We start from the raw sequence: 13,340 nt of genomic DNA on the forward strand, positions 1-13,340 counted from the left end.
AGAAAAAATATTTAACCTTTAAAAAAGAAGAGAACAAAGTACTCCTTTCCTTTTATTGCTATAAAGTTACAAAACCCATTCCATTTGGGTAACTCTCAAAATACTTAACTCGATTCAAAACCCTATTAAAATGGCCGGCACTATATTTAAGCCAGAGGTGGACTTTCCAGAGGTTTACAAGCTATGTCAGATGTTTGTGCCCAGCGAGAATGATCTGGTAAAGGTAAGGGACACCATGGATCGCGAGAGCGATCGTGGCCGCTTCCTGGCCCTGGAGATGATGCCCACCAACTGCCGGATCATGCTGGTGAGATTCAGCAGCGAGAAGGACGTGTACATGAGCTCCAAGTGCGTGATCATACCACACTCTATAGCCGCCGCCAAGGGCACAGAACTTTTCAACTTTCTGGCCTCCAACATAGCGACTTTCGTGAAGGACAAGAAGGTCGACAAGGAGAACCTACCGATGGGCATTGCCTTTGCCTTTTCGCTGAATAAGCTGGCCCTGGACGTGGGAATACTAATCGCTTGGACGAAGGAGTTCGGGGCCACGGGAGCCATCGGCAAGGATGTGGTCCAGCTGTTGCGCGACGCCTTGGCCAAGTTCCCCGAGATAATGGTCAACATCTTGGGCATTATCAATGTGGCCATAGGATCCCTCCTGGCGCTCTGCTGGACGCAGCCGGATACGCGGATAGGCCTAAACATGGGCAACATCACCAACTCCTGCTACGTGGAGGATGTCGATAACTGCCACATGTACACGGGCACTAATAACAAGAGCATAATGATCGTCAACACTGACTGGGCCCACTTTGGGGATGGCGGTCAGCTCGACTTTGTACGAAACGAATTCGACAAGACACTGGACGAGTCATCCACGAATCCCGGCCATCGCATCTACGAAAAGTTCAGCGGTGCCCTCTTCATAAGCGAGCTCGTTCGTATGGTCATAGTGCGTCTGATGCGGAATGGGACCATCTTCGAAGGGCAGACGCTCGATTTAATCGGCAACCAGTGGAGGATGGATATGTCCTCAGTCTTCGATCTCGACTCGGATCCGTCTGGCGTCTACACTAAAGCCCAGGAGGTAATGGAGAAATACCGCATTCGCCACTGCAAGGAGCGCGACCTGGCCGCCGTGCGCTACATCTGCAACATTATCCTCAGCCGTGCGGCCATGATGCTCTCCTCGGGCGTCGCCTGTCTGATCAACCGCATGAAGATCGCCCAAATCTCCATTTCCGTTGACGGCGGCATCTACCGCCTCAACCCCACATTCCAAACGGTGATCAACAAGTACACTCTCCAACTCACCGACCCCCGCTACAAATTCGAATACGTCGTCAACCAGGACAGCTGCGGAGTGGGGGCCGCCATCATGGCCGGTTTGGCCCACGCCGATAAGTACCGCGGCGAATCAAAGATATTTGAATTGGATTTCTAACCCAAATCATTATTAAATGTTTATACTTAATTGCTGTGTGAATTTTACCGTTTATTGTATTCTATGGAACATAACAAATATTTGCTGTTGGAATCGCTGTGTTTTATTGTCGACAGCATTTAATTGCTGACAAGAAATTAAATTATGCATACAACAATTATGCGATGGTGGATTCATTTTAGTAAATGGGAAGATAATAGCAGAAACATCAGGAGCAAATTCCATTTCATATGGGCGCACGGTTTACTGGTATTCCCATTCTCTTTCGGGCGATCCTTCGCCTTGGAACTCGGCTCCGCTGCGTACTCGGTTTCGTATGTTCCAGGCAGAGGAGGTCCCCAGAATCCAACAACAACATACACAGTGTTGTTTTGAGAGATCTTGGATCATAATCTCATGTGTAGTCTCTCTGAAATTACCTGCAACTTTAACGGTTTCGATCTTATATAGTTATTATATAGATATATCTAGGAAAAATCCAATCCAATCATAATAAAAGGCAATTGATTTCGTTGAGCTTTTGTCATGGGACAACACTTGGTGCTTTATTTACATACACGATAACGAGAAATGCTTCACAAAGAGAGAAATGCTTCTTGGTTCATTAAATTTAGTGGTCGAACGATCGGTGTGGTATGGTATGGTATGGTATGGTGCGGTCATGTATAGATAGATGTGTGGGCCTGTCTGTTCTCCCTATCTATAGGGCATACAAAATGTGCAGATCTTTCTATCTAGCTGTTCTTGTTGTGTTTAACTTAAGGCTGCTTTTCTATGACACAATGAATTCCGCGCCGCATGATCGCATGGCTAAATAGCTAACAGTGAAATCACTTTAACAACTAGGTTTAGGCTTAAAACGAGAGTGTAACAGTGGCCCCACCGAGTGACAGTACGAGGCGGCACTTAACACGGATCCGGGCCGCGTCACGTGAGAAACATATCGGAGAAGTCGCCGGGCAACAAATCCCCGAAGGGATAGCAGCCATCCAGCGTGGCCAGGGAACTGATGCAGGCCGACGGCTGTTGGTCGCTGGCAAAGTCGAATGAGTCCGTGGAGCGATCTGCATCCAGCAGACGTAGGCTGAGCTCCACATCCGGCTTATCCAGGCAGCCGGGCATGGGCATGTCACCACGACACGGAAGAATGGACTCTCCGTTGGTCAGAAGACTCTCATAGCTGGGACTCAGACAGTGCAGGGACTCACCATCAGACTCCAGGAGCAGGGTGTCCAGGTCGCTGAGTCCCTGCAGACCCATTAGGTTCCCATCGGGCTCCAGTCCGGGACTGCTGTTACTGCGGTGACTGCTGCTGCGGTGGCTGATGTTGGAGGCGGAGGACGAGAGTGAGGCGTAGGCAGAGCTGGGCGAGCAGGCAGCGCCGGCACTGGATCCCGGCGAGCCTATCGACGAGGCGGCATAGCAGGACTCCCCCGAACTGCCGGAAGCACACATCGGAGTCGTTGTCATCGTCTGTGTGGGCGTGGGATGTTTTTCCTTGGCCTGCTTCTGTGTCTGGCGTTTGCTGGCGGCCGTGGACTTTTTGCTGCCAGCAGATCCCGCCTTGGACTTGGCTGGTTTCTTAGCCGCTGGTACTGGCATCTCCACTTCCAGCTCTGGCTCGGAATCCACGGTGACCAGGGCCTCACGGTTGGCGCTCTCTTCCAGACACTCACCAATGAACTCGCTCTCGTAGCTGGGATCCTCGATGGCGTCGCTCAGCATCTTTATGTACTTCATGGCCAGGCGCAGGGTGGTGATCTTGGTCAGCTTCTCACTGGCATTAGCCGCAACCTCCCCGGTTATGGCCTGCGGTACACTGTGCCGCAGCGTCTCGAAAGCCGTGTTGATCTCCCGCATCCGTGTCCGCTCGCGAGCATTGGCCGTCTTCCGGCGGTACTTGCTCAGGGGCGGTGCTTTCGTCTTGGCCTTGTTGGTGGAGGAGTTCTTCTTTGGCCTGCTCGCTGCTGGTTCAAGGCTCTCCAGCTCGAGGTCGAGGTCCGGCAGCTCCTGCTCCGCTTCATCGGGCGCACATCGCTTCTGTCGCTTCTGGCGCAGGGAATACTTCTCACCGCGGGCACTGGCCGCCTTCCGCTTGCGGGAATCCTTTTTCGCGGGACTGCTGTCCATGTTTAGGTCGGCGTAGTTATGCAGCTCGTACGTGTTCGACTTCATCTGAAAAGTGGAAATGAAGAGAACAGACGTTAGTTCAGAGTTTGGCTCAACCCATTCCATCCCCCAGCGGCAATCCGCCAGGGCAATTAACAATTTTGTTTTAAATTGTCTCCCCAAAGAAGCAAAAAAAAAACGAACAGACCAAAGAAGAGCATAGAAGTTAGAGCTTGGGCATGGGCATGGGCATATGTGGGTCTCGGAGATGGATGTGCCCAATGGAGCGTAACGAAATTCGTGGCGGAACCCACCACCCGCGGTAACTTCCGTAAACGGCTCTCAAAAATTGGCTTCAATGAACTGAAGTCGATTCTTGTGACTTTTGAGTAGTGTGTGCTTCCGCCGTAAAACATAAAACCCACTGAAGCCGAAAAAACGCATCTAGACAAAAAAAAACCCATAAATACAATTTATTTCTTCTGCCTCCACTTTTGAGAATTCGAATCTCGCAATGGAAAACACAAAAATCAAACTAAAATTGATCCCATTGATCATCGTAGTGCGCAATCAATGGGGCCGCTGTTCTTTTACGAAGTAGTGAAATTAAAGACCAGATTCAATAGAATTTTGTATCGCCAGGTTTGATCTATCAGGATTATCTTGGGGAATATCTAGCTTTAAGATCACCGGTAGCAAATTTTACAGAAAATTTCCACAAAAGAATTTAGCAGAACTATAAGAGAACCATAGAAACTACACAAAATGTTGTGGTATTCTAACCTATATTTAAATATACTTGGACATTGATATGCAATGGCTGCACCATTAAGTGACCCATGCGACTCCAAGCCGAAGCCAGGAACGCATCCATCCTCCTGCCTAAGCGACCGAGGGGCGCTGCTGAATGACGCTGTCGCCTACATGCAGGAATGTTAGATGTTAGACTAATACTAATTACGAGAGAGGTATGCTTAATCGTTTAGGAAGAGGAAAGGATTTTAGATGCAAATATAGAGAGGGAATGGTAGATGGAATTATAAACCGACCATAAGACTCTAAACGGTTCATGCAAGGAGTAATTCGATCCACGAAGTGGAAGGCAAAACGGTAAACAATTTCTAGAGAGTATATATTATATAAATTATATTACATTATATTATATTAAGAGTATATATATTTGTGGTACTAGAAATGGATGTGACTCAAAGACTGACTATGATGACGTTTAAAAACTTCATGGATACCCAGAGATTATATTTCTCCCCCAGGAGATAGTATATTTCCCCCCAGGGGATAGTATACTTCCCCCGATTCTTGTCATGAGCATCATCTTGAAATTGGCATACACCCCATGGCCAAGGGCAGCAGGGGTTTCCCTCTATGTATTCTATTACAATGTTGACGAACGTTTTGAGAAAGTTTTCAGTGTGTCTGTGTGTGTGGTAGGGAAAAAGTTCAGTTTATGGTTTCCCTTTGTTTCTTTGCGGTAGGTCAACTATACCAAAAATATTTTCCAGCGCTTTTCACTCACTTTTCCTCTAGGAGAGTCTCTAGGGAATGTATACGCGAGTTGTTTGTGGTTTCTGTGGTGGCTGTAATGGAGAGAATACATGAGGGGAAATGCAACAAGACAAAACAGTAACAGTTAATGAATGCATTTTAATGCAAGAATTAAGTTACATGAGAATGTAACACGAAGCCAACACAACGTCATCACAACAGTCACAACACGAACAGTAACAACAACATTTCCACCTCCCATACAGAATGATTGAAATGTTTTCTGCACCGATGCTAACGCCCTTGCATTGTGCCTTGGCCTCATAAAATCGCAAACGGCCCCCGGGTCTCGCATGCAGAGGTGTAAACCTGAGCAGATATACAGATTGATTGCAGTCTAAGTTGATCTAAGGAGAGCAGGCGATCGCAGTCACTCTACGACTCCACGTTGTTGGTCTGTCTATCTGTCTGTCAGGCTTCACTTAAATGGTCAATTTAGTGCAGATTGTCCAAAATTGGCTATAGACGATTCTTGTTGCTTGTAGGCCCGGCCCGGCCTGGTCCGGCCCGTACCGGCCTGGCCTGGCCTGGCCTGGTTGACACTTGCTGCATAGCTGTGACCATTCAAAGATGTTGGTCTTGGCTTGGCCTAAACAAGTTATGGGGCGTTTTTGCTGTGCGCGCTCTCGCTGTTGCACTTTTCTTCATTCACCGTTAACGTGTGTGCCTCACAGTGCCTCACATCCAGCGTTGCACAGCGAAATGTTGCTCTGGGGGGGAGTTATGTCAATAGTTTTCCAATGTACAATACTTAGCCATTCAGATTACATTTCCCTGCCCCACAAAACGTTGCAACGTTTCAACACGTGAAAAGCTTTTCACTTTGTTTACGTGTCGGGGATTTTCTGCTGGGGTTTCGCCTCTGATTTGAGTTTATAATTAATTTTCGCCACGCGATCCTTAGGAATGGAAATGCTTAAAGACCCTAAGGAAAAGAAGCATCAAACTGGAGAACTACATATGCGCACATGAGGTATGCTCTACGCTTAGCATACATTATATTGTTAAATATATTTACTTGATGGTTTTCCATGATAGAATCTATTTAAAGCTATTCGAACCCACAGAAACTAGTACAACTGGCGGGCCAGATAAGCCACACTTTTTAAATGGAAATCTCAAACGATCAATGATGGCGGTCATCGATAGCCCTCTACTAAAAATATTAATGATAATTGGATGGAAATAAATTAAACCAGAGACTTAAAATCAGAATGTTTCTGTATTTTTTGAGTGCTTTCCAAAATGCAACATTTAATGAATGATATTTGGGCTCTCAGTTATAGTTATTTCTTTATTATAGATGAAGAAGTAGTTGTAGTTTTTAACACTTATGGAACACAATTTTTAGTTTATTTTTGGCAGCAAATTAGTTTAAAATGTACGAATATTAAATAAGTGATATTTATTAGAATTGTTTTTTATTAATATATTTTTTAACAAGAAAGGGGCTTATAAGTTGAGCACTCGTCATTCGATTTCTCATTGATTTGGTTTGGTCCAAACTAATATAATTTTCGTTCTTATTATTATTAAAGTTGTGTATTATCATATTACGAAATATTCAGTTCTCATTTATGTACGTTTTGTTCTTTTTCATTTTGATAAAATAAAAGTTTTCCAACTTATTTAATGCACACATTCGGTACTCGGAATGTTTCGTAATTCTTTTGGACAAGCACTTCCTGGCATAATCAAATGTACCCTGCCCCACTCCGGCCAGAAAGAGTAGCGCCAAAAGTTTGCGACATGCAACAAACAAGCTGCAATTAAGTGCACAACACAGAAAAATGCGCACCTTCTTCAGCGTGGGGCGGCGGCAGGCAACGTAGCCCTGGCACCGCCTTCTCTCAACTCATTTCCATTCCAGGCAATGGAAAACGACGTGAAAATTACCGAGTTCCGTGTGCTCAAAGGGCAGGGCAATCGCAGAGAGCGGTCTGTTGGCCGGACAGCAGGCAACAAATTGCATGCGATTAAGAGTATTCGCGGCTGATAAACGTTTGTTCAACAAACAGCAACAAGCGGCTCTACTGATTCGAGGGGCATGGCCCAGGATCCGGGATATAGGATTTTCCGGACGGAAGGAGTGCAGGAAATGAATGCAGGAGGGGGGGAATGGGCATAGAAGTAGGCTTGCCTTTCTCACTGTTTTCTCTTGATTGGAAAATTTGTTGCGCATTTTTCAATAACGGTAAAGGGGGTGGGGCGGTGAGGACGGGGAGGCGGTATGTGGCGTCGGCTTCTGCTTAAGTTTTCAATTACACGCCCGGCACAATGCACCAATTGAAATGCACAGACAACAAACATAGAACAGTTCCTCTTCCGCAGTTCTCTCTGCCACATCACCCATGCCCCACGCTCCATTCTGCATTCTCACCCCTCCCTCTCTCTCCCTTTCTCTCTCTTATCGTTTACATTGCCACATACCAACAACGAGGTAGACAAAAGGCGAGCCGTGCGTGCGGCGAGGCGTGAAGGGGTTGCGTCTAGGGCGCAGGGGGATCCGGGGGAGGAGACGATGCAATGTAGGAGCCGTGGGTGGAGCGGTGGGTGGAGCGGTCTGTTTCACATGCTGTTGTGTTGGTTGTTGTTGTTAATACCCTGTCAGAGGGTATTATGATGAGGCATCACGTATATCTACTCGATAAATGAAGGGACGAATTCGATAGAGAAATTTTGAATTTAAATTGAATTTAAATTTATTGAATGCCGTTGATTTGCTGCATAAATTTGCCATAAGTGAACAGACATCATTTTTTACGCTTCTGATTGCGAACTGTGCTAGTTGTAGAACTGTGGTATAAATCGAAATAGTCTTACATCCCTAAAAAGATTCTCTACGATTCCTAAGATGATGACCCTAAAAATAGCCCAAGAATTGAACAAAGTGTTGGAAAAGCCTGTAGTTTCGCTGTTTAAATTATAGCTACCATAGTTATTTTCGATCTGAAAGGGTATCAAAAGTTTGGGGCCTCTCGTGTGTTAGTTTTCATTTATTTTTTTTGGTAGTTGGGTGAGCAGCGGGAGAGCGGGAAGGCCTAGTCAGAGTGCACTTGAAACTACCAGCAAATGGATCTCTCCTCTTTCCTACTACCCGCGCCGCTCCGCTCCGCCCCACCCTGTCTGCCCTTCACTTTTTGGTTCGGTTGCAGTCGCTGCATTTTTAGGTGTAGCCATTAAATTTAGAACTTTTTCTGCACGCTTGTCTGCTCTCCCCAGGGGGGGGGGAGGGAGTAATGAAGGGAGTGCTGCACGGGCTGGGGCGGAGTGGCGTGGCGTGGCGTGATACGGGACAGTCGGGTGCGGTTAAATGGAAAATGAAGCGTCTGCTGCTTGAGCCAGTAAAAACTGAACCACACGAGCGAATGATAGCCCGAGGGAAGGCCAAGAAGTTCCTATGCCTCTGATAAGAGCCCTGGTAAAAGACGGTATCTGCATTGGGCTGTATTTTAAGAGACGTGAAAACCAGAAAAAGGATTTCCAGACGATTAAATCAATGAAATGGGATCGCATAGAACATGGTCGACCAATGAATATCTCATCTACGATAGTTTTTCGAGTGTCTTATTATATTGCTTCACTTTTTATCCCTTCTTCAAATCCCCCAAATAAATGTATAGCAATTAGTCAATAAGCAGGAATAACAAGTGTTCAATTATTTCCCACTCCCATACAATTCGGAAACCAATCGATCGCCCCTCGAGAATGATCTGGCCATAGTAGAATCTCTGACTCAGATTGTCCCTGTATCTGTCCGTGTCTATGGCATGAGGCATGGGTATTTTTTTTCGTCTATATATTTTGTTTTTGTTGTTTTGTGGCACAGCTCTAAAATTAGTTTTTATTGTATGCAACTTGAATTTTCTTTCTCTATTTTGTGCCTACTATTTTTTTCCTTTTCGATTTGTGATTCTTAATTTGCTTTTTGTGGAAAAGCTTCAAAATCTTTCATTTGCTTTTGGCCATGATGTTGTTGCAGCTGGTTGATGTTGTTCCTGTTCTTTTTGTTGTTGTTGCCTGTTGTCTCGTGCTGTTGCCAGTTGCACGTTGCCGCCCCTCGCCCCCCGGAGCTGCTCTCGGGGTCCTTCTACCGTTGGCAGCTATTATTTTTAGCCGGCCTGTGGCAAGTTCTTATATTTTTTTCCGTTTTCTCTTTTTTGCATCTATTATTTTCTTTTATTTTGTTTGATTTTTGTTTTATTTCTATTTGGTTTGTATTTTCTTTTTTTATGCTGTTGATTTGTTGCCATTGGCTTGGCTGTTTGGCTCAAATGAATTTGTTTGATTTTCCATTTACGTTGAGTTTGTTTATTAAAATTGGCACACACTGCGTATGTGTGATGTATGATGTTCGTGTGCTTTACAGTCTTTGATTGTCCCTTCCTCTCTCTCTATATATCTGTGTGCTTTTGTGGGGGTTTTGTGTTACCCAGCGGCTTTTGATTTGCTTGGGTCTTTGACAGGTCTTTCGTTTCTGGCATTTGCCTTTGGCTAATTTTTTGTGTGTTTTTGTACTGGTGCTATTATTGTTTTTCTGGTCTTTAGAAGAGGGGCAGGGGCTGGCGGACACACTGTTGTTCCCACTTTGACTGAGATTTGGGTCAGGGGAACACAAAATTATCTGACTCAAAATTTTATGGACAGGGCGGGAAAAAACAAAATAATAAAATGGTCTATAACGGATTTGGAATGATTCATTTAATAGAATTTGATGTACATTTTTGGTGGGCTTAAAGAAAATAAACCCATCAAAAATTGATGATTTGATACATTAATAATACATGGAATATTTAAGTACTTTGATTTAGATATGAGGAATGTCTACAGGAAAAAAGATTCCACTTCAATGGTTGTCTAGAGTTACATACAGAAGATAAACGTTTTAATGAGTATCCCAAATATTGTTTTATGGCACATTAATTCAATATGTTTAAATTAATATTAGCTTAACAATTTATTTATATCTTCCGGCTTGTATCGGCTTACATTTAGGGAGTCTCTAAATGATTGGTGTATCTCTTCAGCCTTCGTTGATTGAACATTCAAAACTTTGTTTACACATTAATTGAAATTCCCATTCCGTATTTCACACTCACCTCAAATCAGAGATCCCACAAAGCTGGAACCTTTCAAATCAGTTGACAACTTGCTGTCGTCACAGTACCCCTCTGCCCCTCAACACCTAAGTCCTCTCTCTCTCTCCACCAACCACCAGATGTCTTCCATTTCAACACCTTGGACAAATAAATGTTTCAGTCTCCAAAAAGTTCTGCTCTGTCCCAAGCCCAACGCCACCCCTCTCTTTCTGATGATAGGCCAAAGGAATGCTTTTTGTCTATTTTTATTGGGGCAACAACAAGAGATGAAGGAATTTTTGAAGAGTATTCCTATATCGTTCTCTACACATATAATATGTTTGATCTATGGAGGTATATTTACCTTTTTGATTTCATAAATCCAACAATGTCTCTGCTGCCGTGTGTGGTTGTTGCTTAATTTGAATTTAGATGATGCTTTCGGGGTGGTGGCTCCACTCTGATTAAGATTTGTCGATGATTTTATTTTAATTTTCGGTTCATTAAAGCGCGTTCCAGAAGTATGCGAAATTGAGATTCCGACGGCGCGTCCGTTAATTAGTCACCAAAAACACAACTTATTTTGATCTTTTTGCTATTTTAATTTGTTTTGAATTAAAATTGTTAGCTCATGCATAAATTTGGCATTTTTTAACATAACAAAAAATTTGCTTTTATTCAAGATTTATTTTTTTGATCATTTCCTCGAAGTTTGGACCGAAACTCGTTTTTTTGGTATTTTTTGTATTAAATTAACTTTAAGTCAAATTTGTTTGTGCGCGAGATTCAATTATTGATAAGAACTTTTTGTTTGTTTTTTTTTTGTTATTTTGAGTACGATTTTTCATGCAGGAAAAGCCTCGAAGAATCGTTTTTCCAAAACGTGCGAGCCGCGTGTGTCGGCAGCGCACTGTTTGTGTGTGTGTGTGTGTTTGCGTGTGCGTGAGGCCGGCTGCTAAAAATATCTATGAGTACGCGCCGCGCTGTGTATCTTTAGAGCAGCATCTGTAGTTGTATCTGTATCTGTATCCAATAACCCGACAAAAATACACGGCCAACGGCTCGTCGTCGCTTGGAGAAAATGCTGCTCGTCGCTGCCTGCGTCCGCTTGCTGCGCTTGTCCGCTGTGCACTGAGCAGACAGGCGAGATCTGAGATCTGAGACCACAGATCGTTGATCGTCAATGTCGTCCACCATGCAGTATGCTATGTGATGTGTGTGGGGATACCACACTTGGCTCTGACTCCGTTAGCCAAGCCAGCGCGAGACCTATTCTGACGGGGCGGCCCACACAATCGCTGGACGAGCGCTGGATGGATGGGTGGACGCTGGATGGGGGCTGGGTTCGAGCCGGCGGCGGCACTTGTCTGGAGCGCTGAACGTGCGGTGCGCTATTGGAACGATCAATGAATGAAATGCCGCATTAAAAGGCAGGCCAGAGGAGCGCACGTATCTGGCGGATACACCGATACACAGATACACTCGTACAGATAGGGGGAGGGGGCGGGTCACCTCGCTGAGCGACCAATAAACCGAGAAACCCACTGGCGCTCCGCACACACAACACAACGCCAACACAAAACGTCATTGAAAGCCGCCACAGAGAAGCAAAGAGAAACCAGTTCTCTCGCGGGAGAGAACGGCGACTGTGTCTCTCCCCAAAATGTGTGGGTGCCTTTTGCGTTGGCCGGATCAGGTCTCAGTGGGTCTCGCTTGGTCTTCTCCATCTCTCTCTAGTCTCTGTCTCTGGTACACTCTTGAGTGGTTTCCCATTCAAATTTTCGATTTCGTTTCGAGTCGAGTCGAGTCAATTTTGGCTCTGTCTGTCTGCTCTCCTGAGATTTGTTCCGAACGAGCATGATCTAATATCGCCAGGCAGTTATTTATTTAAATTTATTGCTAATTTTTTATGCTGCTGCTGCTGCAGCAGCGTTTGACATTCATTTGTACAAGTCAAACAGTGTCGGAGCGGAGCTCACTTGAGAATACTTAAAAATGTTTGTTCATCTTTCATTGAGATCGGTATCGGCTTTGCATTCGCTTGATTGGAGGAAACTCCATTTCCAGAGCTGAACTTTTGATTGCAGAGGCTACAAAAGATATTCATCATTGATATTTATCTAGATTATATTCGAATTGGAAACGAATTATGATGCATGGAGAATCAAAGTTCAAGGAAATGACTCTATTTGGGTGTTAATCTATAAGGCTGTGTGGGATGATATGGTGCTAAAGCTAAATATAGCTATTTTCCGACACCAGCATAATATTTTTAAATGTTAAGATATGTTTTAACACAGAAGTAGTCTTCTTTCTTTTTTAAGGTATGTTCTAGTAAATGAAATCAAATGACATCATTTTAGCATTTCTTTAAACTATTTTCCGCTTTTTAGATAATTCAGATTAATTAAAATTATTATATTTATTTTTAGTGCCTTGAGAAAGATTATATCATATTTGTGTAGTTCATAATATACGGCCAAGAATATAGTTGCCGTGGTCTTCTTATTTTATTAGCTGTATTATTTGAAATACCTTGACAATAAGACCTTGAAAATTGAAAGGGTTTCCCATAAGTCAAAAAATCTGTAGCTCAAATTTCATTAATGCGAAAATAAAGTCTATTGAGGACTTACTTATAGCCACTAACATTATTCCATGACTTAGATTCTTCCCTTGCAATCCTGATTTTATCTTTTGCTTTTAATTTAAATTTATTATTTATTTGAATCCATTATGCACATAAACATGTATTCTTCTTTCATTAAGGTGAAGATTGCATAAATGGTAATTTAATCTTCAATTCAATGTAAATTGAAAAAAATAAATGCTAGAACTTGTATTCCATTCAATAAACTAAGGAATGGGTCACTTATCAGTAGATCACTGAATTAACTAATTTTCTAATCGAATGGTCTCTTAACTCAAGTTAAAAATAAGCTAAACCATTTTTGCCCTACACAATCCTTAAGTTCTTTTCTAAATTATGAAATTAAACTATGAAATAATTTGCTTAAATTTGTTTTAAAGAGATCTGTATATCCTTCCGTATCACATATATCTCAAAATATATTCGTGGAATAGACCTTCGGGTTATCTTTATCCATCAGTTAGACCATAAAATAAGTTAAGATTGTAGTACG

At 43.6% G+C, this 13,340-nt stretch overlaps 2 protein-coding genes across 2 annotated transcripts; one reads left to right on the forward strand and one right to left on the reverse strand.

Moving 5' to 3' along the window:
* Positions 1 to 53: 53 nt before the first annotated feature.
* LOC108154330 (hexokinase type 1) lies at positions 54 to 1,528 on the forward strand. The gene has a single exon (XM_017284592.2). The coding sequence runs from the start codon at positions 131 to 133 to the stop codon at positions 1,445 to 1,447; it is 1,317 nt and encodes a 438-aa protein (XP_017140081.1). The 5' UTR covers positions 54 to 130; the 3' UTR covers positions 1,448 to 1,528.
* A 758-nt stretch (positions 1,529 to 2,286) lies between these two features.
* LOC108157474 (helix-loop-helix protein delilah) lies at positions 2,287 to 11,606 on the reverse strand. Its single transcript, XM_017289553.2, has 2 exons — positions 10,562 to 11,606; positions 2,287 to 3,622 (listed from the first exon to the last, which is right to left on the reverse strand). The coding sequence occupies exon 2, from the start codon at positions 3,620 to 3,622 to the stop codon at positions 2,375 to 2,377; it is 1,248 nt and encodes a 415-aa protein (XP_017145042.1). The 5' UTR covers positions 10,562 to 11,606; the 3' UTR covers positions 2,287 to 2,374.
* Positions 11,607 to 13,340: the final 1,734 nt, after the last annotated feature.

This window comes from Drosophila miranda, chromosome 2 (assembly GCF_003369915.1).
Source record: "Drosophila miranda strain MSH22 chromosome 2, D.miranda_PacBio2.1, whole genome shotgun sequence".
NCBI lineage: Eukaryota > Metazoa > Arthropoda > Insecta > Diptera > Drosophilidae > Drosophila > Drosophila miranda.

Excerpts from the sequence above, each read along its gene's own strand:
- LOC108154330 (XM_017284592.2), top strand. The coding sequence starts at position 131 with ATGGCCGGCACTATATTTAAGCCAGAGGTGGACTTTCCAGAGGTTTAC.
- LOC108157474 (XM_017289553.2), bottom strand. The coding sequence starts at position 3,622 with ATGAAGTCGAACACGTACGAGCTGCATAACTACGCCGACCTAAACATG.